At 33.6% G+C, this 23,703-nt stretch overlaps 2 protein-coding genes across 4 annotated transcripts; one reads left to right on the plus strand and one right to left on the minus strand.

Annotated features, from left to right (window-relative positions):
• Window positions 1-1,677: 1,677 nt before the first annotated feature.
• On the minus strand, window positions 1,678-23,485 carry LOC110459736 (keratin-associated protein 9-1-like). Of its 3 annotated transcripts, none has more exons than XM_021512144.1 (10): window positions 23,353-23,485; window positions 22,030-22,087; window positions 9,576-9,638; window positions 9,263-9,286; window positions 8,662-8,754; window positions 8,406-8,468; window positions 8,073-8,096; window positions 5,881-5,970; window positions 2,326-2,364; window positions 1,678-2,160 (listed from the first exon to the last, which is right to left on the minus strand). In XM_021512144.1, the coding sequence occupies exons 1-10, from the start codon at window positions 23,353-23,355 to the stop codon at window positions 2,078-2,080; spliced, it is 540 nt and encodes a 179-aa protein (XP_021367819.1). In that variant the 5' UTR covers window positions 23,356-23,485; the 3' UTR covers window positions 1,678-2,077. The 3 variants fall into 3 exon arrangements, with proteins under 3 accessions (XP_021367819.1, XP_021367818.1, XP_021367820.1); XM_021512143.1 differs by having other exon boundaries at window positions 9,263-9,289; XM_021512145.1 differs by lacking the exon at window positions 2,326-2,364 and having other exon boundaries at window positions 9,263-9,289.
• On the plus strand, window positions 9,827-13,726 carry LOC110459735. The gene is made up of 7 exons (XM_021512142.1): window positions 9,827-9,936; window positions 10,162-10,343; window positions 10,877-11,019; window positions 11,214-11,433; window positions 11,696-11,889; window positions 12,170-12,238; window positions 12,684-13,726. Exons 1-7 carry the CDS (start codon window positions 9,836-9,838, stop codon window positions 13,329-13,331), a joined length of 1,557 nt encoding a protein of 518 aa, XP_021367817.1. The 5' UTR covers window positions 9,827-9,835; the 3' UTR covers window positions 13,332-13,726.
• Window positions 23,486-23,703: the final 218 nt, after the last annotated feature.

The following is a 23,703-nucleotide window of genomic DNA, read 5'->3' on the forward strand; positions in this document are numbered from 1 at the left end:
GCATTATAATGACCCTCTTGGGATATGTACACACTTAGTTATGTCATATGACCGATAGAACATTGCAACATTACATCGATATCAATTGTGCAAAGTGCACCCTCTGAATGAATATGTTTTAAGGCACTTATTGTATTACTGAATATAACTTCGTCTAAACTATACAACACGCACTGTGAGAAAAGAAATCAACTGATTAAGTAAAGTTAAGGAAATATTTGCACGCAATTTTTTTTCTTTTGTCAATTTGTTGATAGCAATATTAAGATGAAGTTATACATCTACCTGCCCTTTCGACTTATTCTCTGCTATTAAAGCCATGTTGTTTCAATGTTCACTTACATTACAAGGGTCATCACCCCGGATTGTGTGGGGAAGTGACAGAAAATCCGCAAACATAAGCCAAAACCCTGATTTGGTTCACCTCCCCCATCGGGGTCAATTTAACCTCAGATTTTTTAAATGACCACTCATGAAACCCTGCAAAATCACAAACATCACAATGTATTGAAACATAGTCCAAAGTCTGACCCCTTGTGATTACAACGGACGCTGATAGGCTGTGTAAATGTGCAAGTTAAGCCTGCATGTCAATGAATGCCCTAAAACGATCTCTTTGTATTTAAATGATTATATGACCAGTTAAAAGGGTTTAAAGTTATAAAGTGAAAGTGTGAAATATTGTTAAGACAAGTCCGATGTTTTTGATCGAACTTGAAACGTGTGAAACAAGACCGAGTTTTGGCACTGCTTCTAATTCAAAACTTCGTTGATTGTCTAAGATATATGTACTTGCAATATATCATAAGCTCATAATGGTCCAAGCAAAACTGTCTTTCTTACTGCACTGTATGGATAAAAAGTTTGAAAGCAATCAAATATAAATAAATGTTTCAAAATTAGGAGAAATTAAATAATGGACTTATAAGCACACACATATACTGCATTATAAAGCTTTCGAATTAACTGTTTACAAAAATCAATTTATGTTGTAAACATAGTGACACATTAAAAAAGAAGAGGCTAAATTTGTCCATGTACAATATGTACATTTTTTGACGTGAAGAGGTAAGAGGTCACCTGCCCGACCAAGTGCGTTTTCTCCGGGTACTTCGATTTCCTCCCTCATTAAGACCCACAGTGCGCCAACAAGAGTAATACAGATAGGTTGTAAAACTTGCTTCATAATTGTTGTAAGATAAGAAAGTTGATATTTACTAAACGATTGTGCAGTATCCAATATAATATGTATATATAAATATAAGAATTTTATGTAAATCTATTGTCAATTATTTGATTGCTGCGCGTTCATAACATGATCTTAAATAAGTAAATCACTGGTATTATATGCATATGTTTATACGATTTATAATACGGAACTGCAATGTTAGTGAAGTGTAGCTTAACACAGTAACAAATCAGTAGATAGGATCCTTGCGATATTTTACCGCTTTTATCACTGTGAACGTATCCGAGGAGAAGCAAGGGGCATTATTCTGTGACAAATGCTGAATTATTTGAGTACTGTGGTTTAAAATTAAAACAAAAAATATGTATATCTGGTATATTCGTTTCTTGGATTACAAATACAAAATAATATGCCCAAATCACCAAACTTTGGTGTTATATAATGAGACATAATCCCTTAAATAGTAACAATGATAAGCAATAAAACAGTTTTGTAGGACGTTTTATTGTTTTATGTTCAATATAAAATGTAGTCGTCAATCACAGTAATACAGGAGGTTTAAATTGTATAATGAAAAAATCGATTATAAAGAACAGATATCACATATAAAATCGCAGCTCAACACATTGCTGGCTTATAGGATGTGTTTCAATACATGCGATACTTTGAGTACGAGTTTATGATAATTTAAATTAGTATCTATTTATTTCAATCATCATAACTTATCAGCAGATACATTCAACAGAACTTGATCGTGAAATAATTCAAATTGAGAATGTCTTTTTTAACACATCTTAAAGTCTTAAAATGGATAAGGTGTCATCCGTCATTGTGCTCAACGTGCAATGCAGTTTTCAGGATGGCAAACTTGTTTGGACATGGCTCCCATTATGGACGCAGAATCAACTTGGTGATGAATCCGCAAATCAGCATCAGGGGAGATAATCCGTGCCTAATGGATCCATTTTTGCCTGATGACAGAATAATGTATTATCAGAATGTGTGTAAGTACTTTGTATATAAATGTCCTTTTATCCCAGTGATGGGCGAACAAGTTATGTGTCTTTTTATCCCAGTGATGGGCGAACAAGTTATGTGGATCAAGACTTTTTTCGGAACAAAAATGCCAGTTTTACCTGTTTTTCCTATAGTTGTTGTTGTTACCGTCGTAGAACCTGTGGACATAATTTTCCAATTGGATGAGTTTTGATTTTGATTACCAAAATGAAAGCAATGTGTGACTTGCTCGTTTCCAGTAATTGTTTATGTATCTGTTGATGTACATTATATATGGTATGTGTTAAGCTGAACCACTTGATAGAGGAAGTAATCATTCCTCATAAACATTAAACCAGATCCCTATTTTTTATCACTCTCTGTTCGTATGCATGTATCAGACAACATTAAAACGATAAATACTTTTTTCGGAATATCAGACTACTTATGATAACTCGCCATTTTTTATGGCGACATACTTACTTAAAATATGCATTGCCTTACACATCAACTACAATTTGAATCGAAATGATGTCAAAGTTTTCACGAATTAAATGTGTCATAATGTTTCAAGTGTCGAGTGACTTATGAAATATACAATTTCGACACATCGTTGTACAGGTAATAGCTTGACAAAGGGAACAGTGAGCCTTGAAACGTTGCGACACGTTTAATACGTACATTGTTTGCATATACATTGACATGTTTATGTTACATATTTCCAAACTCATGATTCTTCTTGAAGAAAATGCGCTAAGTCATGTCTCGTTAAACTAAAAAAACGGGGAAGTTTCACGTTAATGATCGCTTGCTGTTATTTCATACCAAAAAAACTTTACCTGTTACAATGTATTCCTTTGTTCGGTAATACTGGTTCACTATGGGATGAAGGACCTGCGGACATTATTAGGTTGTTTTTTAAATGGATTATCATTTTGATTTGCAAAATTTATTTTGTTTGTTTTTCCTCGCCATTCATTGTTTGTATACTGAAGGTACCTCGTTAAAAATAAAAAGGGGAAAATATCTGACATTTTAGGAGAAGAATTCAGTTGTCTCTCGACCATTAACTTTACAACCAACGCAAAAATTGCATGTTTTTCGCTGCTCTTCATTTTGATCGTTATATTGCCTTAGATATCATGAAGACATAAAGCAACATATTATGATATTTCAGATTAGCTGACCTCTAACGAAGCGACATTTTTTGTAAAAAACTGAAAATAGAACGCCGTGATTATGTATTATATTACTAAATTTGTATACATAGACTCTCCAATAAGAAACGCATCGCATTTTCCATTTTAAATGCAGAACGATATTTCCTGAATTTTTAATTACATACACAATTTTTCTTTTTACTGTTTGCAATCATTGGCATCTTTCGTTTACCGTAAAAAAGAAATAGTTATGTATATATATATATAGAATTAAATCATTTTTTTTTCCAGATCGTCCGCTAGGCCTTTCTGCCTTCTAGGGCTTCTTCAGGCGGATTGTATATATATTTGGGTAGAAACTAATTCCAACAGTGTCTACAACATAAGGTTGTCAAATTTTCGGAGCAAATCCCTCCTATATCGAGACACAGAAAAACAAGGAACACTTATATTGCATAAAAGTAATAGAAAACTGATATAACTAATGTTTGAAAACAAACTCTCGGCAAGCGTTAGACGAATGCAGAATTAGCACTGACCGTATTGTTGACCAATGATACTGTGTGTGACCGACCAATGACAAAGGGATTATGATATACCGGGAAAACTGAAGCATGAAGAAAGTTGCTGAAGCTGAAAAATGACACGACGATTTGTCCAAAGATGATAAACTGGATATGGAGCAGAAACTCTTGAACAATCTTTTAAAAAGATAAACATAAAGCAACTATGTTTATTTCGAAAGAAATATTATTATAATTAAATGTGGGAAGAAAAAAAGGTATACAAAAAAGTGACGAAATGACACACAACTTTTGCTTGGCAGACTGAAGTACCTGCCACAGGGAAAACTGGTTTGTTTTCATTAATGGAGCAGCGGTGGTTGTTGATTCTGATTTTGAGCTTTGTCCTAGATTTTGCATATTGCATTCTTTTGCAGGAAACAAAATACACTACATTGACTGGTGTGCATCTCAGTGTTTACAATAGGTGATTATTTTAGAATTCCTTTCACATTTAAAAGTGTAGGGACAGATTTTGCACAATTATTGTTGTATGTTTTGAAGAAAAAAAACATTTGTTGCAGCAGAGAAAGATGATTTTTGGCCTGTGATAGGCATGGTACATGTAATAGGACTCCCAAAAAATATATGTTACAGCTTCAGCTGAGAACTCAATATTGCGCCAAGAGGTTTAAAAAAAAGATAAAAGTGAACGGTTTGGCGGAACATGACTACACGAGGTACCCTCTGTGTTTGAAGTCTGCTTTTATGTTCAATCAGCCTTGCCCTGTCCAGTACCCTGACTTTGTCTATTTCCCAATCTATCAAAGTAGATATATATCCACTTATTTGCCCCTGATACCAAATGTAAGTAATTCGTATCCAACAAACATACGTTCGCAGTGTTATTTGGGAAGTTACCGGTGATATTTACTTCTTTTACCCATGCATAATATATATATACATATATTATTGCTTGCAGAAGTCATCACTAGGGATCGAACCCAGAACACATGTTTTACCTGCCCGACACTCGATCTTTTTTTTAAATTAGCCTGAAAGTCAATCTTGGTGTTGTGATTTCTATGTTCTTTTTATTGTATGCGAGATATTTAATCGTACCTTACCAGAAACTATCTTAAAGCCGTCTTTCGTGAATCTAGTACAAAATTAAAACCCAAATATCATCCTTCTCTACAATATTATTATTTATGTATGACATTGTATTTCGGGAGATTCTTTTGGCAACGCATAATGGTGTCTAGCTCACAGTCCAATTGAAACACGTCTTTTTTGCATTTTAATCATAGCAATGTCATTTGTGCACTGCATTTGTTATGAATACATGAAAATGGCGTAAAATGAATGGACATAAAAAATAAAGTTTTGTTTTTCTTGGTTTTTATGTTAACAAATGATTCCTCTGTCTGATAATATCAGAAACGAGGGACGCTTTATAGTGAAGTGGAGAAATGTGCTTGAATTTCACATTTTTGCGATGCGCCGGAAAAGTAACTGTATGATGTGTGTGTTTTTGTAATTATTAGAATTACTTTTATTTGTGTTGTGTGAAAGTTGTGTTTTGTTAAGTGCAATATGCTTTTTTTATAAAACGCAACTGATGCCCCTAGATGTCAGCATAACAAGCAATCAAAGATATATTCGTAAGTAAAAGTTCTCATATGATCATTGCAAATATCCTAATATTGATCCACATGGACATATTCAAGGGTAATAGCATATAAAAGATTCATTTTCTCAATGCAATGATTATAATGCTTATAGTTTTGCATATATGACATATATGACTTTCCTGATATACGCACATTAAATTATAATATGAACGTTACAAGAACGTTCCATTAACTGGTAATGATAGGTTTCATGAAATATAAAAAATGTTTTGCCAGTATTTTAAATCTGATAAAGCAGATCGAAAGATGAGATTTAAAACATCACTTGTTGTGAACTATTAAATATGTGAATGAAATATCAGAACTCAACAAATTCAGAATACAAAATGATTTCTCACCAGTGGTCGATACACACGCAGCATTGCATTGTCCTGTCTGTGTTGTTGATCCACATGCAGTATTTAGAGCTACGCACGCATCAAGGTCGGCTGTCAGAGGTCATCGATAGTATTTATGTTTTCAAATGCAAAGAAAGAAGAAAGCAAGGGTATATTTTAAGGCGGTAGTTGTAAGTCTATAACTCATTCAATTATAACTTATACACTACAGAAAAGTAGGCTGTTAATATTACAGTTGTGGGACCGCCCAACGCACCACAAATAGCGTGCGCACACCGTGCATACATCGTTCACACACCGTCCGCACATCGTCCACACATGGTGCGCACAACTGTGCGATTCAGCAATCGCTCGCCCCGTTGGGCGCTTCTCTCCGCACAACTGTGCGATTTGGTATCTTTGTAGATCAAAATTACGGAATGACAAAAATACGGACGGCTTGTATGCGATAATGTACACTGTATATATCTGTAATTTCTCATCACATTAATCAAGATTATACAATTTCCCAATGCGTGTTACACAATATTACAGCGACCGTTAGGCTGTCAAGAATGGGTTTGGCTCCAAGGTAACAGAATAGGTAAATTTTATGAGTGTCCGGAATTTTAATTGACCAGTGCCTGACACACAGAGCTGATATGCGATACCGTTTGATCGTAATGAATAGTATTTGCTATTTGCATTCGTTTGCCTATAGGTCCCCTTCACCTGCATTTTCACCCAGCTTTTTATCGTTCGCCCATCGGCCACACACCGTTCAAACACCGTGCACACATCGTGCGCACACCGCACATCGTGTAAAGTTGTGTGATCCCACAACTGTACCTTACGTTTACGTATTGTTAATTAGCATCCACAAGAGATAAATATAATAGCGTATTTCATAGATATAAACTGAGTTAATGTTTAGAGAAAAAACTACCATGCGTGATGTTTAAAACATGTTTCTGTTTGAAAAACGACCATTTCGATAATATATGTACATTATCTTGTCCTATTTCTATATAAATCTGGGTCATGACATCTTGTTACCTTCCAATTGGCGTAATGGTCAATTCATTATAAATGCAATTTAGTGTTTTTTCATCCAATACACAATTATCACGAGTTAGTTTAAAAATAGGTTTCTAAAAGTTTTTCTTGTGAAAAGGGATTGCAGCAAATAAGCAAACGATATCATGAACAGTAACAAAATCCACCGCAGGTACTTTGAAGCGAACTTGCTGCACATGGTTTCTTAGCAAGGTACATGTTTAGGTGCACGTTCATTTCAAAGTTTCTTGCAAATGTTGCCATGCATTGTCGATCCGCGTGCACATTCAATATACATGCACAACCACGCCTTCGTCTTTTCTGTTAATCGAGCAGGTGCTCACCAAGATATTACCCAAATCCAACTTATACCAAACACGATGGTTTTCTTCAAGCGTGCTAAACACTTATCCTTAACCTTGACCGAGGAGTGTAATATTAAAAATAAATTGAATAAAGTGTTCATTACATGATCCAAACAAGGCTTTAACTTCGAATTTGAGAATGTTTTACCTTTGATGCTTTAACCGTAATCGTTCACAAATTATTCTAACCTTAACCGTTCACGAATTATTCTTATCACATGTGAAGTTTAATGTTACTGTAGTATGACTTAAATACAAATTTTATCTGTAGGGGGTTTCTTTTGAGAGCTTTTTACATAATTGTTTTACTCAAAAAGAGATCAAGTGTAACTTTGCCCCTTTAAACTTGACTGATGACCACCGAAATATAATCAGGGTTAGTTTTTGTGTTGGTGTTACATTGTACGGCACTATGGTCCATTTATCAACATATTCCTAATTTATTTCAATGACGTCTTTGTACAAGAGTTAATTTCGGAGCAAAGGTGTGCATGAGTTAAAGTGTGAATAATCGCTTACTACCCACTCAGTACCCCATCAGGTGAATAAGTGTAAAAGCATCCATTACAATTTTACATTTTAAAAAGGTTCAATAATAGAGGAAATCAATAGAACCTATTATACATATATCAACTACGACTTATGCTAGCATTTATCTAAATTTAATTCCATTCCTTGAGCAACTTAACAACATATCCGTCATACATTTGAATGCCAGAAAAAAGCTTCCGAAATCATTTCGTCGTATACAAAACATATCATTAATCTTTAAGTGGCAGTTATGATACTTACCGCCTGGTATAGCAGCTCCGCTCTCTGTTGCAAAGATACGTGTATTTTAGTGTTGAGGTAATAAACAGAGATGCTATTTGATTAAGGTTGTTAGATAAAGTTTAAACTAAAAAAGAAAAAAAAAATATTCCTCTCATCATTAATAACTGCTATTGAACACAAAAAATAAAGCAATGTGAATAATTCATTTGTTCCTTGTATATTTAAAAAAAATAATAACTTATATCAGCTGCGAATTCAAGTTTTCATCGTACAGGTTTTTTTACGTATCATCTTCGTCATCGACTGTTATAGTTGAAGTTTGAGAAACTTGAGGAAATTTAGATAACTTACTGTCACATGTCCATTTGCATGTTTCAGATGATGTACAAGCAGGTGCGGTACAAACAGGCGTACCTGAAATATATACAAACTATTTCTTTATCTTATCTTTAACAATCGTTGTGATAGTAGACAATACAAATATATATTGTATAATTTAATATTCTATTTTGAAACTTTAAAAATAATAGATTCATATGATTGCACAGTACTATTGCAATGACCAATTGTCATACTTGGTAATTACAAAGGATAATATGTCACTCACCGGCGGGTTCTACACATGCAGCTTTACATTTCCCTGATGTTACTTTAGTTGTTCCACACAGGTCGTTGACAGCTGCACAAGCGGTCCGATTAGCTGGAAGAGAGGATAAACACTATTTAAGAATTGAAAGTCGTAAACGATTTCTTGAGTAGTAATTCCCTACAAAAATGCACAATCAGTACATTAAAGATATATTTGGATGATGCCTTTCAATATCCGCTTTCATCAGTTGCGTCGTTCACAAAACAACATTTTATATTTATAAAAGAAGTCTTCAAATCAAACTTAAATACATCCTTTTTATGATGGGTGCATTTTACTTGCCGTTCGTTAAGCTGTAAATTTTGGACAGGTAGAACAGGATATTTCTACATGATAATGGACGCTTTCAAACAACCAAATATCGCCGTTATTTCGTGTTATTATATAGAACGCTATTTTATAACATTAATAATGAATACCATGATTGGCAAACTTGAAATTCATCAACATGATGTTACTTGTATTCAATTGTTCAGTACTTCAAATACAATCCGGAGTTCTTAAATGTATTTTTGCATAAACCTAGTGATGGGAGTAAATATGGAATAAAAATACGTACCACCAACAACTGTACTCCCGCCATCTGCTAAAACAATAAGAATGGTTTTAGTATTGATATTTCAAAATAGTTATGTTAAGAGGGTAATTATTAAGATAAATGAAATTTGAATTATTGCGGTCATGAGTATACACTGTATGATATATTTACCGAATGAATTAACGCTCCCAGTATGTCCAGTTGGAAACATGTAATTTATGTTAGTTGCAAGTTCAAAAGGGTATACCTTTTCGCAAAATATACAACACTCAAACCTGTTACATTTCTGTTATGAAAGAATCTAATAATTTTCTTACAATTAAGATTAACTTACTTTCACACGTCCATTTACATGCTTGAGTTCCTGAACATGCAGTTCCAGAACAGACAGGATTAGCTGAAACATTGATAAAAACAGCATACATAATATGACAATATTATTCAAAACGCCTTTAAAAAAACGACAACATATAAATCTACATTCATGAGATTAATGGGTCTCACCCACGGAACTAACCGCCGGGGGCGCTTGTGTACTAAAGGTGGTAGCGCGAACGTTTTAAGTCACTGCGACGCTTGTAACTATAGACAACAATGGCGAACCGCTATCTAAAATATTCGGTACCGAAATTGAAGGCTGAATTGGCTGCACGAGGTGCTGTTGTGAGTGGAAGGAAGACAGCACTGATAGAAAGGTGATAATATATTTTGCATTACAATTCATAGAAGCACAGTATTAAATACTTTCCGTTCACCATTTCTGTAAGATAACCGAGCTGTCACAATGTCAATGATAACGTTGGTTCTGCTGCTCGGTACAGATCTACATATATACTTTCCTTATAGTGTACACGAAATTCTTAAATATAAATATAAATTTCGTGAATGATGTTATACATAAATTATTTTCATTTTAAAAGATTAGAAGCATATCGACGGAACCAAGACTTCCGACAGCCTGCATTGCTTAATAGCTTACCAGAACCTTTGGCGGTCGGATGGCCTTCTGCAGGTTTTCAGCAATTGCACATCCATCACAAAATTATCCTTCCAAAGTTAACCACGGAGCAGATTGAAGGTTACTTTTTGTTCAGAATGGCAGGTAAATATCATGTAAATTACATATGTATATTAAGCGACAGGAAACATTCACGTTTCCCATCTGTTTTAACAGTAGTGTTTGGTGCTTACTAAGTGCCCAGCCCATTACATGGATTTTCCTAAGTTAGCCTAACGTAAAACTTTTGAACAAATGTAATGCTTTCCTTTCAGTTCAGAAGAAATATTCTTCATGTACTATTAATAAATAACAACAGTAACATTTAGTATGAATAATATCAGTTTTTAATTTTGGAAGTGGACTTCTATTCTACGACTCAAATACAAATTGTTTCATAATCCAAGTAACAATACTGATGAAATGTCGGCCACATTTACTTGATAGATGCACAATATCAGTAACAAATCTGTTTTCGCCATCATGTTTGTAGATTTATGTTGAATGTTTATAACACATAAAAATATCCATAAATGAGATATTGTACCTCTGAAATCAAGATTCAATCCCTACATACATATCTACATTTATACATGTTCCCCTAGTACTGGCTAATGACATAAACTGCTTTTATTTAGATGACAGACAGTCCACGGGGGACATTAAAGCTCTACAAAAAGGAAAAGACATGTTTCTGGCAGACCGTATTCAGGCTTGCTCCATGCTGATCCAAGAACATGTTTACATGACTGGCATAGTTGGGGCTGCCATGAAAAACAAGGTAACAATATAGAGTAGCTATGACTTATATTGATAAAGTACTCAAGTTGGACAATCATGCTATATTTTGGAGTGTAACTAAACTTGATGTTTGTTTTCTATGAAATGACAATAACAATTATTTTAATCTTGTCAACATGCATTGTATATATTACTACCATTTAACATGTACCTTATGTTATACTACAATAACAGGTTTCTTACAACTTCAAGATGAAAATTGATAAACTGACAGGGGATCCTGTCAACACGCATTGCGAGTGTCCAGCAGGTAAAGGACCCCATGGTACTTGTAAACACCTTGCTGCAGTACTGCTGATGTTGCAGCATTTCATTAACACTGGTGAGATACAAGTGGAGAAGTCATGTACAGAAAGCCTGCAAACATTCCATAAACCAAAGTTTACCCACAAAGGTATTATTGCTCACAATATTTGTTTGATAATTCATTATATGAAGACATAATTATTCATCCGTTTATAGATAGTGATATTATTATTTCATAATAAAGGATATCAAGCTTTGACAAAATATAGATATAGTTTGAAAATATAATAAATATTCACTAAGATACTGAATTTTTATGCAGATTTACCTCACTTAAGCAAACCCTTTATCAATGTCAATCATTATTTCCATTGATTTAATTCTACATATATGTGGACTACTCATCACAGGTGCCCCTGTAGCTGCTGAGGAGTTGCCATCTAAAAGGAAAACCGGGGATGATTTTCTTGAGGACCCAAGACCTCAGAAGTATCGCAACACAGAAGGTTATAATGACTTTGTGAGAAACTGCATCATCAACCACTGTTCTGCAACATCTCAAGATGTTGCAATGCGATACCTTTATAGAAGAGCAAACATACAGGTGAAGTATTTTCCAGTTTGGAAATGTTTGAAGTTAACATCTAGTAATCACAACAAGATTTAAGTACATAACAATGTTCTCTAATGCTTTTCAATAAAGATTTATCAATAAATTTCATTATGAACTGGTTTGAAAAATTCAAAAATGTTAATTCAAATGTTAATGCTGCATTTTTATTACTACCAGGAACATTTCATTCAAAATAAAAAAGTCTTCAATTTCATATTTATAACCTTTTTTTATGTTATCTATATATCATTATTTGATATATCATCATCAGGTAGCTGCACTGGACCATGATTATACACCCCTTCCATTTACTGAATACTGGGTGGATTCAGCTGTTCAGGTAGCAACATTAACAATATAAGCTCATGGTTATCGTATGGAAGTAATGTATGTCTATATGCAAGCTATTGTTTGTTATTAATCTGTTTATTGTGGGATCATCTTTTCAACAGCATCATCAGGGTGCTTTTGACACAAAAATGCAGATTTTATGATTTATCAATGCATTATTTCACGAAATACTTTTCTTTGAAACCATGTATTATACATGTATTGACAGTCACCATGCTGTTAACCTTCATACAACAATATACGAAAAACATCATTGACTTGGTCTTCTAGTTCTAGTATAAATTAAGTGACCCTTTATATTGTCAGCCTGATGAAAATCATGATTTAAAAATAAAATATAATAATATCAACAAATGTATTTTGTAAAACATATATCAGCTTTGCAAACAACAGAATGATGTAAAATATTCACACACAAACATTTTCACTTCTAGGTCACAGAAACGCAGGTTTCCATTATTGAGGAGACCACAAGGAGCCAGTCATCCTCCAAAATCTGGTACAAGGAGAGGGCATGGCGACTGACAGCATCCAGATTTGGAGAGGTGTGTAAAATGACACACAGGAGAAATATTCAGAAACTCTGTTCTTCTTTACTTAATACAAACAAAACCTATTCAGAAGGGATGTCACATGGAAAAAACTATGAAGCTAAAGCTATGGCAGCTTTTGAGAAAAAAATGCAAATCAAAACAAAGAAAGCTGGATTTTTCATATATGTACAAAAACCATTCTTGGGTGCAACACCTGATGCTATCATTGACCACAACTATATTGTGGAAGTGAAATGTCCATACAATGGTCGCAATGAAAAAATCAAACCTGGGAAAAATTTTGGTTTCTTGATGTACAATGAACAGGGGAAAATTGTCTTGAAAAACAACAGTAATTACTTTTACCAAGTTCAAGGTCAGCTTTTTATTACAAAAAGACAATTTTGCTTTTTTGTTGTATACACTTTTTGTGACTTGTTTGTGCAGAAGATAGAACTTGAACATGATTATTGTTACAATTCAATGATTCCAAAATTAGAATTGTTCTATTCCAAATACTTCAGACCTTTCATTGCATCAACTCTTTGAACTTGGTATGTATATTGTAGCCATGTACACACACAGGATAAGTTGTGATAACATCATATCTGAGCTGTAGTATACAGAATCATGCATATTTGTCAACAATACAGTTTCTAAAATTTGAGATTGCAAAGCATACAAAAACAATACGTGATCCCAACTGCAACTTACTTTGAGGCAGTTCTTTTTTCAAAATTTTGAAGCCTTTACTTAAACCAATGATACGCTCAATATGTATACGCTTTGATGCTACTCTTCTGTCATGAACAACTTCCTCAGGATCTAGCTGTGATTTTCCTTTCAGCATTGTTGGTGTATTTACATATACATCATTAGTAGCAAAGAGGTCCTGAACCATTATCCCACGATCAGCCATTATACTGTCACCTTTATCAAACACACTTTCGTTTAGTAATGAAGAATTTTCAATAATTTGCCTGTCACTTGCAGACCCGCAATAAGCGTCAGATACAAAGCTTACAACACCTCTTGGTGTACAACCTATCATTGCTTTGAGCGTATTTTTATGCTTGTATGACGACCAAGTTGCACTCTGTGCATTAACATCTGATGGTTTTTGAATTGGTAATTCAGTGGCATCTAAAATTACTCTAGTGTTTGGAAATTTCCTATGAAAATCTGAAGGCATATATTCTTTAATAATTTCCTTTGAAGGCCAAATGTCTAACTCTTTAAGTTGAAAATATAAAAAATTTGATCCAGGTAACAACTATTCTTGATACTGTGGATTCAGATACTTTGAAAAACAAGGACAATTCAACATCCTCTTTTGCTTGACGAAGTTTCATGAGGACCATAAACAACTGGTCTCTAGGATCTAACAAGGAACCTTGGTGACAGAGCTCATTGACACAGGGACCAAGACATTGATAAAATAGCATAAACTGAGCAAAATCAACAAAACCTGTATAATAGTTCATCATTTTAGCATTACTACGAAAAAAATCAACCGAAAATTTTCCAAGTGAATTGATTTCACATTGTGTACTCTGAGTATACGTAGATGTTGAACATGTAGAAAAATTATCGGCCCTGGACATTTCAGATGATTCAATAACCACCTCGCTCTGAACATCATCTGGTGGTTGACTGTCTTGTTCAGGCTGTAGGGCAGATCTGTTTTCCCTCGTTTTCAGTCGCTTTTGTCTTGGACTCTCCTCCATACTAGTATCTTTAAATGGAAAAACTGATGGCACAGCATCTGCTTTTAGTCTGCTACGTTCACCTGCATATTGAGTTATAAAACATGTACAGTAATGTATTATGTATTTTATATTATATTTGTAACAAGGCAAAGTATTGCAAGGCAATCCATAGTCCCCCACCAGTAATGATTTCTATATTTAACAAACAGTACAAAGCATAGGTCACAGTGAGGTCACAGTGACCTTCTTCTTGCACTCTGCCATCCCAAGATGTCCTTGTACACCAAATCTGGCTACTCTAGGTGAAATAATATAGAAGATATGCCCGGGACAAACATTTTCATAAGTAAAGGTCAAAGGTCACGTCATAGGTCACAGTGACATTCTTCTTGCACTTTGCACTCCCCATCCCAAGATGTCATTGTACACCAAATCTGCTTACCACAGGTGAAATAGTATAGAAGATTTGCCCTGGACAAACTTCTTGGACGGAAGGAAGGACTGAAGGAGTGCAAACCTATACACAGTTATTGATGAAATAGTTACTGCATCAATTGCTGTTTAACCTTGATTATAAATGACTTGCAACCTTTCAGCAGTTGCAATCTGGCTGATTCCCACATTACTGTCTAGTGTAAATGTCCTCGACATAAGTTATTGTTTGATGATCAAACCTTGTATTAACCTGAAGAAAATTAAATAATTGTATTATTGTGTCATAGGGAAGTATTGAATACTAAATAAAAAAAACAAGAAGTGAAAATGAAAATTGTTTTTTCTTAAACTCAGCATTATGTTTTTTTTTTACATTTCACACAACTTTCAAGTTATTTTATTATACTTTAAACTGTGTTCTTACTAACAAGAGTTAACATATTTTATGCACAAACCATACTTTCATACCGCATTGTATCATTGGCTCCATTCAGAGGGTGCTGTCCATGCCTTCTATTGTTGCACTAACCTGGGGAAAATAAACAAGAAAAACACACAAAGCAACACAAACTTTTATAGAGGGATTTAATACAGCTAAAGTGAATCTAAATTGGATGTTTTCACATCACTGTAAAATGACTTTCTTGAGTAAATAATGTTTCTTTGTTGGGAAGAGATTATTCTTGTGTGTTTCCTGGTTCTGCTTGAAAAAAATGAGGTGCTAGGCAATTTCTTTTTTTTATATATATATTTTTACTATGCTGTTCATAAAGAGCAGGAGTTTTGACTTGAACAGTGCTTTATATCATTAAATGCCAATAAAAACTTAAGGGTTGGCACAAAAATCTAGGGTTGGTAGGGGGAAACAGGAAACACACATTGTTTTTTAGGGGCCTTATATGTACATATTAACTAGCAAGTTCCCCCTTTTAACAGATATTTGACTAACTAGTGCCGTTCTCGGTCAATAATGAAAATTAATTATTTTTATTAATAAATTATAAACTTACAGTACTTAAAATTAAATACTCAAACTGTACTGAAAGTCTTCAAAGTTAAGTCAAAGTTATAATTAGCCAGAAAAATCATTTTGAAAATATTTCAAGACTACATTCTTCTTGCAATAGTTGTAAGGAGGTCACCATAAATGTTAGTGTCCTAAATGTTTATACGGCCATTGTAGTAAGATATCTGTTGAAATGGTACATGTACATGTATCTTATAGTTGTATGATAGGAAAATGTACACTTTCATATCAGGAATATATAATTTTTTATTTATAATAACCCAGTCCTGTCTTCACTAAGTAAATCCCCCTTTTTGTCTTTAATCATGTTTAGTCAAGTATCTAAAATAAAAACACGCATTTAAATACACAGATTGTATGTATATATATGAATCGATGTATATATTAGCCTTTGGTGAATTTAATTTCTGATAACAAGTAAATAATAGAATTTGTATTCAAATATGATTAATGAGTTCAACCTTTAACATTTTCAAAAGAACTTTGCGTCATTTATCTCGATACTTGACTAGGGGCATGTAAAAAAAAGTTCGCTTAAATTAATGAAAAATAACAAGATCAATATTTTTTAAAAAAACACACCAATAAAAACATTGTGTACTGACCGTGATTACATGCGTAAAACTATTTAACATAAATATAGGTCCGTGCTTATAACCAGTAACTTATTAACAACAGATAAGTATTCATTAGAATATTAGTTCGTACCTAATAGTGTGTTCTTGTAATCCGACGTTATGAAATGGCGATGACAAACAACATCCGATTTCCCTGGCTGCCACAGGCCTTTCGTCACGGTATCCACTCGCCTGATTGCAATTCGCCATATTTTCTGCAAAGCTATTTCCGTTGGAAATTTATGACCACCCGAATTCTTACACCCGGGGACACAGCAGTATTGTGGCATGGTGATAAATGACAGTGATAAATGTATCTATAGTTAAATTGCAATCGCCATTTGTTTACCTGACGACACAGAAGAGTTCCGAAAGTTATACCCGCTAGTGCAGTGGCGCCCCCTGACAGCGAAAAAACCGTGGGCGAGACCCATTGCTTACTGATGTTAATATGTTCTATATAAAGCGTAATAGTCATAAGCCAACAAAACATAGTATTATTTGGGTAATTATTGTTTTTGTGGGTTTGTTTTTATTAAAATCGATAACTTCCGAATGATTTATAGTTTTTTTACAATGACTGCTTTCTTATAGGAAGACATTTCTTGTAGTGTACGGTATATACAGTGTATACATAGTATGCTAAACGCGATGCATCATTCAATACAGACCAGTCAATTGCGCTTTATGAGATTGGCGCATGATCTAAAATGTTAGCTGGCCAGCATCATAGTAAAGGAACACAAATAGATATATATTGCTTTTCTGTTTTCATAATCATTGCTATTTCCTTCTGTAATATACAATGATATAAAGGTCCTTGTATAAGCAAACTTTAGTGATTCAAAGGTTATACATTTACAATTCATTTATTCGTTTATCAATAAAATGGCACATTATGATGTATTAAGATTGTACATTTCGAAGAACATTGCTTGCCTGTGAATTTAAGTTAATGCGTCATTATGTTATTCCTTTAAATGCTTAAAAGGGTGATGTGAAAATGTCACCTGCCATGAGACATATGTGATTGCATTATTAGACCATAAAGTAGTCTGGTCGTATGAAATGAAGTGTCTATGTCTTAATGACGGTAATTAATTAAAAAACAAAAATAAACAAAACAGGAAACCAGAAAGAGATTGGAAAAATTAAATTAAATTTGAAATGTGTGTAAGAAATCAAAACAGGAATTATTTTGGGGATTATACGATATACACCACAACAATGTATACACTTTGCAAATTGCAGTTTTTTCGGTATAAGTTATTCATTATATTTTGAAACTGAAAAAACAGACAACATGCCACACAATGCAGTATACGAGGTCAATTATATATTATGGATATCGTACAGTTGTGGGATCGCACAACGTTACACGATGCGCGGAGGGCGCATGGTGTGTGCAAGGTGTGTGGACGATGTGTGAACGATGTACGAACGATGAACAATTGGACGATCATTGTTTGCGCACGATGGACGAACGTTGTGCGATAACAATCGTGGTTGGTGTAAATTGAGGAATGCCTTAACAATATATACGGTTTCATGTTTAAACATAAAAACTCGATTTTTAAATATGTTTCTATATACTAGTTGCATCTATAAGCTTATCTTTAAATTTTCTGTCTATACTTTCCTGAATTTAGAAATGGTGTTTTCGGTGTTTTTTGAACGACCTTAATCGACATGTAAAATTATAACACAGTTCCCGTATACAGGTAAACATACCATGTAGCTACGTTGTACATGTACCTGGACCGTACTTGTCCCCGCCAGGGGCACTTACGTAACTCACCGGGGTGGGCAACTCTAGGTGAAGGGGATCTATAAGCCAAACCGAATGCAAATAACAAATACTAATTGTCCAGTTGTGTTTTCATAACGGTCATACGGTATCACACATCAGCTATATGTGTCAGGCACAGGCCAGGTAAAACTCCGGTTGCTCATCAAAATGTTATTTACCTGTTTTGTTACCTAGGAGCCAAACCCATTCTTGACAGTCTAACGGTCACTGTAATACTGTATACACGCATTGTAAACTTGTACATAATCTTAATTATTGTAATGAGAAATCACAGTAATATATACAGTGTACATGGATATTATTGCATACGAGCCTTCCGTATTTATTTCATTTCGTAATATTGATCAGCAAATTGTACCTAATCGCACAGTTGTGCGGAGAGAAGCGCACAACAGGGCGAACGATTGTTAAATCGCGCAGTTGTGTGGACGCTGTATGAACGGTGTGCGCACGCTATTTTTGGTGCGTTGTGAGGTCACACAACTGTACCTTATTCAGCTATTAATTAAGAAAATAATCGACGAAATATGAAGATGTCGTTCGTATGTAGTAAAATTTGAGAAACAAATATAATCGAACATAGGACATAAACATCCTGCAAATGTGTAGATCGCTGTATTTATAGATGTAGCCTATAGAGTATGGCGTTGTACTGAATGTGAGAGCCGACCCTACACAATTCAATTTGCACAGATAAGCTAGGTAAATATTACATCTGTATATCGCTGAATAACAGTCTAATCGATGGTTCATTTTCATACTCAGTATCATTTAAACAATGTAAAAGGAGTAGGAAAAGTTAAATACTTACGATACATAAATACATTTTCAGGCATATGTGATCCTTTTCCGAATGTATAAAATGAAATAACTGCGAACAGCGAAATGATTTATTAAAACGTGAAGATAGTTGTGAAATGAAGACAAAGGCATCCCATGACAAATATTTGCAATTATACACGTTTTTTGTTGCGTTATAACGAATTCTAAAATGCGTTATAACGACTTTATTATCGTTATTATGACTTTTGAAAGGCGTTAATACGCAATAATGCGATTTGGAACTTTATTTTTCCATTCAAAAGTTGACCCTTCTAAGCTTTCGTATCAAAATATAATGGTATATTATGGTGGAATATAAAACCCAGAAACCGACAACGCATAAAAAAGATAATTTGTCTTATTGTAACTGTAACAAAGTAACAATGCTCATTAACATTACCTAATTAGTAAGTTTGTAAGACGTTAGATTTATCTCCCTTTCATACAATTCGAACTACGTGTTTGAATACTAATGTTTTCATATTTCCTCTTTTCCTAAATTACTACATACAAATGATGCACCTCGTATAATGAATATATCGTCCCATTATTGTAAATTTGTTTGTAAACTACTTATATTGCAAAAAAAGACATATTTAATCCGTTTAATAACCAGTGTTTATTGCATAAGTCTACAAGTGGCAAGGGCTGCATATATAGTTACTACGAATATATTTGACTCATGAGTCCTGTATTAACTAGCAATGATATAGCAATGATAATGTCATGTTAAACCATATCTTTATTAACATTTATCAGTTTATAGATACATTGTATGTAATATCAAAGATTAACGTTATACCCAAAAAATGAAACCTACAATGTATGAAACGTGTCACAATGTTTGTAAAGCTTAACATGTACAATAACGTGACGATATTGTAAGTCATATCGACCGTTTGATGCACAATTAGAAAAATAGCGATCCGTATGTTCCGTGTTAGAATTATTGAGAAAGAGAGAAAGCATAGTATAATGAAATTATTGGTGTATCGTATGCGAAGAAAATCATGGAAATAGTTTTCATGTTTCTTCGAGTAATTTATTCGACAGCAACAGCAACAAAAACAAACAATCAGAATTAGCCAGTAAAACATGTTTGCGCTGTGAATTAAAATTTTGAATCAAAAATACAAATAGTCATTCTGCTAAATAATGAAAAAAAGATCAATTTTGTGTGTCTGTGTGTTTGTGTGTCCATGCAATTATTAGAGTTTTATAGACGCTAATATAAACTGATTTATAGAAGCAAGTAGTACCTAGTTTTTGAGACATTAGACTGCGTTATATGTATCGTTATCATGATACATTTGTCAACAAATGTTTATGGTTGTTTTTTACATACCATTTATATAAGACTGGTCTATGTACCACCATCGAAACGATTACATTTTTGTATTGGCTTATTATTTTGTTTGATGATGAATTCACGACTAATGATGATGTGCTGTGGAATGGTAGATATTTGGGAAATACAACTTCTTGTCCGTATAGATTTCACAATCAAAATTGAGGATGTATACCTTTGAGAAGTCTTATATGCAGTTTTGGAAATGCATACTAGAACTTGCAATAAAAAGTATTATGTTCGTGTGCTCTTGTTTGTGTTATAATCGGTCAAAGAAACCAATTTAGCATAATATGTCATTAGATGATTGTTTTTGTTTTTACCATTTATAGAACAAATGCATATACATTGTAATATCTTCCAAGTGTGTTATCACATATGTATCAATGATTGCAGAATTGATCAAATAAGTATTTTTTATGGAAAGAAAAGTTCTAAAACTTATCCTTTTAATTCAGAAAAAAACGATATAGGTTACCCCTACACCGTATTTTTTAATGAAATAAAATATATTTTTCTCTTTTTTTTGCAGATTATACGCTTGACATAAAAGGTCTACTTATATTTTTTTTGTTTAACAGATCAAAGGAAATACTTTTCTCTTTCTAAAACAGTAATAAAAATAGGAGGTTCGTGTGTTTTATTTTTGTCCCATTACTTTTTGTGTTATTTTTCACTTTGACTTGAGTCAAATATGTAAAAAAGGAAAATACTAATAATGTATAATTTTCCACTTTGTTGCTTATTATTAACACCATATTGAACATTATAAATCTGTACAGCAAAAATGAACTTGCTACAGTTAAAAATAGCGACACAACGACGATTTCAGTGATCAATGTTGTGAAAAAAAGGGTGGAATTTCGGCCTTTCGAGAACTGCAAGAATTACACATTTATATAATGGCCACTAAATAGGAAAAAAAAAAGTTCTACAAAGAACAGACATCTAGTATTTCGACACGTATTCCGGTGGATTTTTGCTTTCAAAATTTATCCAAATTTATTAAATATTACAAAAAAAACTTGCTTGAGATCAAAACGAGGTTTCAACGTGATTGAAACCTCCGAAGATTACATCCTTAACTGGAGCCTGTCTATAACTACCGGGTTTATTCTTTCTTGATATAATGCTTCAGTACCGGCTTTAATCAAAATCGATTGAAGCTATCATATATATAAATATCAACTTCCGATGCCTGACACTAAGTGTTGCTTCATGTACGCACTTGTTTACATATATAACAAGATATAGAATAAGTAATTGGCTGATGTTGATAAGACGTTAAACAATACTAAACCAAACCAAACTGCTGTACAGCTTTTCATTTAAAACAAACTAATTTCATAATAAACAAAGGTATACAAACAAATGTATTACAAATCTACATTAATGATAAAAGATACACAACAATATATGTGAAGCGACAAAGGTCAATTGCTATTTTCAGTTATGAATACAAAGAAAACCTTTACTCACCACATCGAACAACTGCAAATGACAAAACGATGACAAGGTACCTCACGTTCATGTAGACCTGAAACAGATTTAGGTGATTAGTCATGTATCCGATCTTTTTTGTAAAATTATATTTAATAACATAACACTCTGAATGAAAAAACAGCATTCATCAATCACTTGTTATGAAAGTTAAAATAAAAATAAATACCACAGTTGAGAATTATCAACGCGTGTATTGATATCTTTTGTATATGGACATTAATATTATTTTACATATTTTCCCTTTTAATTTATTATATTGTGATTAAATCAGCTTTTCATACAAATATCTCAACAAAAACTGAACCCATATGCATGCAACAAATGCATCATGCTGATGTTGTTTATGTTTGTAACATGCACTTGATGTTATCAATGAATAGTGCTTCGAAAAGCCGGAAATGTATTTGTTATTTGAATAACGTTAGCACAAATCACTATAGATATTACAGAAAAAGTGCTCATTATACGCGTATAATAAATATGCACCAACTTCCTTCGAAATGAACATGATATGCTGGAAGAAAATCTCCTTACTTTTATTTACCGTGTAAACAATTTTGTTTGTTTGTTTGTTTGTTTGATTTTGTTTAACGTCCTATTAACAGCTAAGGTCATTTAAGGACGGCCTCTCCTGTGTGTAAGATGCATGCGTGTAGTGTATGTGTGTGTATTTTGGGAGGCTGCGATATGTTCGTGTTTGTCTCCTTGTGATAGCGCGGAACTGATGCCGACTTTATAGTGCTACCTCACTGAAACATACTGCCGAAGACACCCAGCAGGACGCCCCACCCGGTCACATTATACTGACAACGGGCGAACCAAATACATGTGAATTTATAATACCACAGTTGTAGCATTTATACTGTGTTTTATGACATAGAAGTATGCATCCAATCCAGCAGGACAATCTGTGATTCAAATTTGGTATTTGTTTTTACAATTTCCCCTTTAATTTGATATTCTCTATGTTTGCACATGATGAAGGCAAAAGCTTTTGCAATTTTGCATAACTTGTGCTGTACTTTTTTGGATTTATATTATTGCAAAATATGTTCAAACTAAACGTACCTCAAGACATGTATTGCAGCATTGTTAGATGACTTTGTCTTATCATAATTTGTGAAACAATACTTCTATAGGCAAATGAAATATCTATCGGTATTTTGTACAAATGTATAAAACATAATAACTACATATGTTTAACAATAATACAATCCTGTTCTAGTCTGATCAAAACTATTTAAACTTTGCTGGCAACAGTGGATGACAGCATAATGCGACCAAATTATTGGTACATACCATGTTGGGTGTTCTAGTCCTCACCTGTAAGTGTGGAATGGTACTGACAGTGCTGGTTTATATATTCAGCGAAACATGATTGTTGAAAAATCACCAAAGAAACGCGATTAATGTCTCACATACTATGGTGACGGCAAACCTAACATTGTTAATACTCTACCGTCAATCTTGCATATTACTTGGTTACCAAAAACTTAGCCACACCCACTATGCACCCATGGATAGCCAATCAACATACTGAGAGACATTTTTTTTTTATTTAAGGATACCTGTATCAATGCAGACAAAACTGAGAGATTACCGTTTTTTTTTCATATATATATACACTAGCAACCCCTTAAATTCGTTTTG

Source organism: Mizuhopecten yessoensis, unplaced genomic scaffold (assembly GCF_002113885.1).
Source record: "Mizuhopecten yessoensis strain PY_sf001 unplaced genomic scaffold, ASM211388v2 scaffold10203, whole genome shotgun sequence".
Lineage (NCBI taxonomy): Eukaryota > Metazoa > Mollusca > Bivalvia > Pectinida > Pectinidae > Mizuhopecten > Mizuhopecten yessoensis.

What these genes read in the sequence shown, in the direction of transcription:
- LOC110459735 (XM_021512142.1), top strand. Translation starts at nt 9,836, where the DNA reads ATGGCGAACCGCTATCTAAAATATTCGGTACCGAAATTGAAGGCTGAA. An exon ending in GGGCTGCCATGAAAAACAAG is followed by an intron (nt 11,020 to 11,213) that starts GTAACAATATAG and finishes CTACAATAACAG; the next exon opens with GTTTCTTACAACTTCAAGAT. An exon ending in GGGTGGATTCAGCTGTTCAG is followed by an intron (nt 12,239 to 12,683) that starts GTAGCAACATTA and finishes TTTCACTTCTAG; the next exon opens with GTCACAGAAACGCAGGTTTC.
- LOC110459736 (XM_021512143.1), bottom strand. An exon ending in ATTTGCAGTTGTTCGATGTG is followed by an intron (nt 9,639 to 22,029) that starts GTGAGTAAAGGT and finishes TCAATGTTTCAG; the next exon opens with CTAATCCTGTCTGTTCTGGA. An exon ending in CGGGAGTACAGTTGTTGGTG is followed by an intron (nt 8,755 to 9,262) that starts GTACGTATTTTT and finishes CCTCTCTTCCAG; the next exon opens with CTAATCGGACCGCTTGTGCA.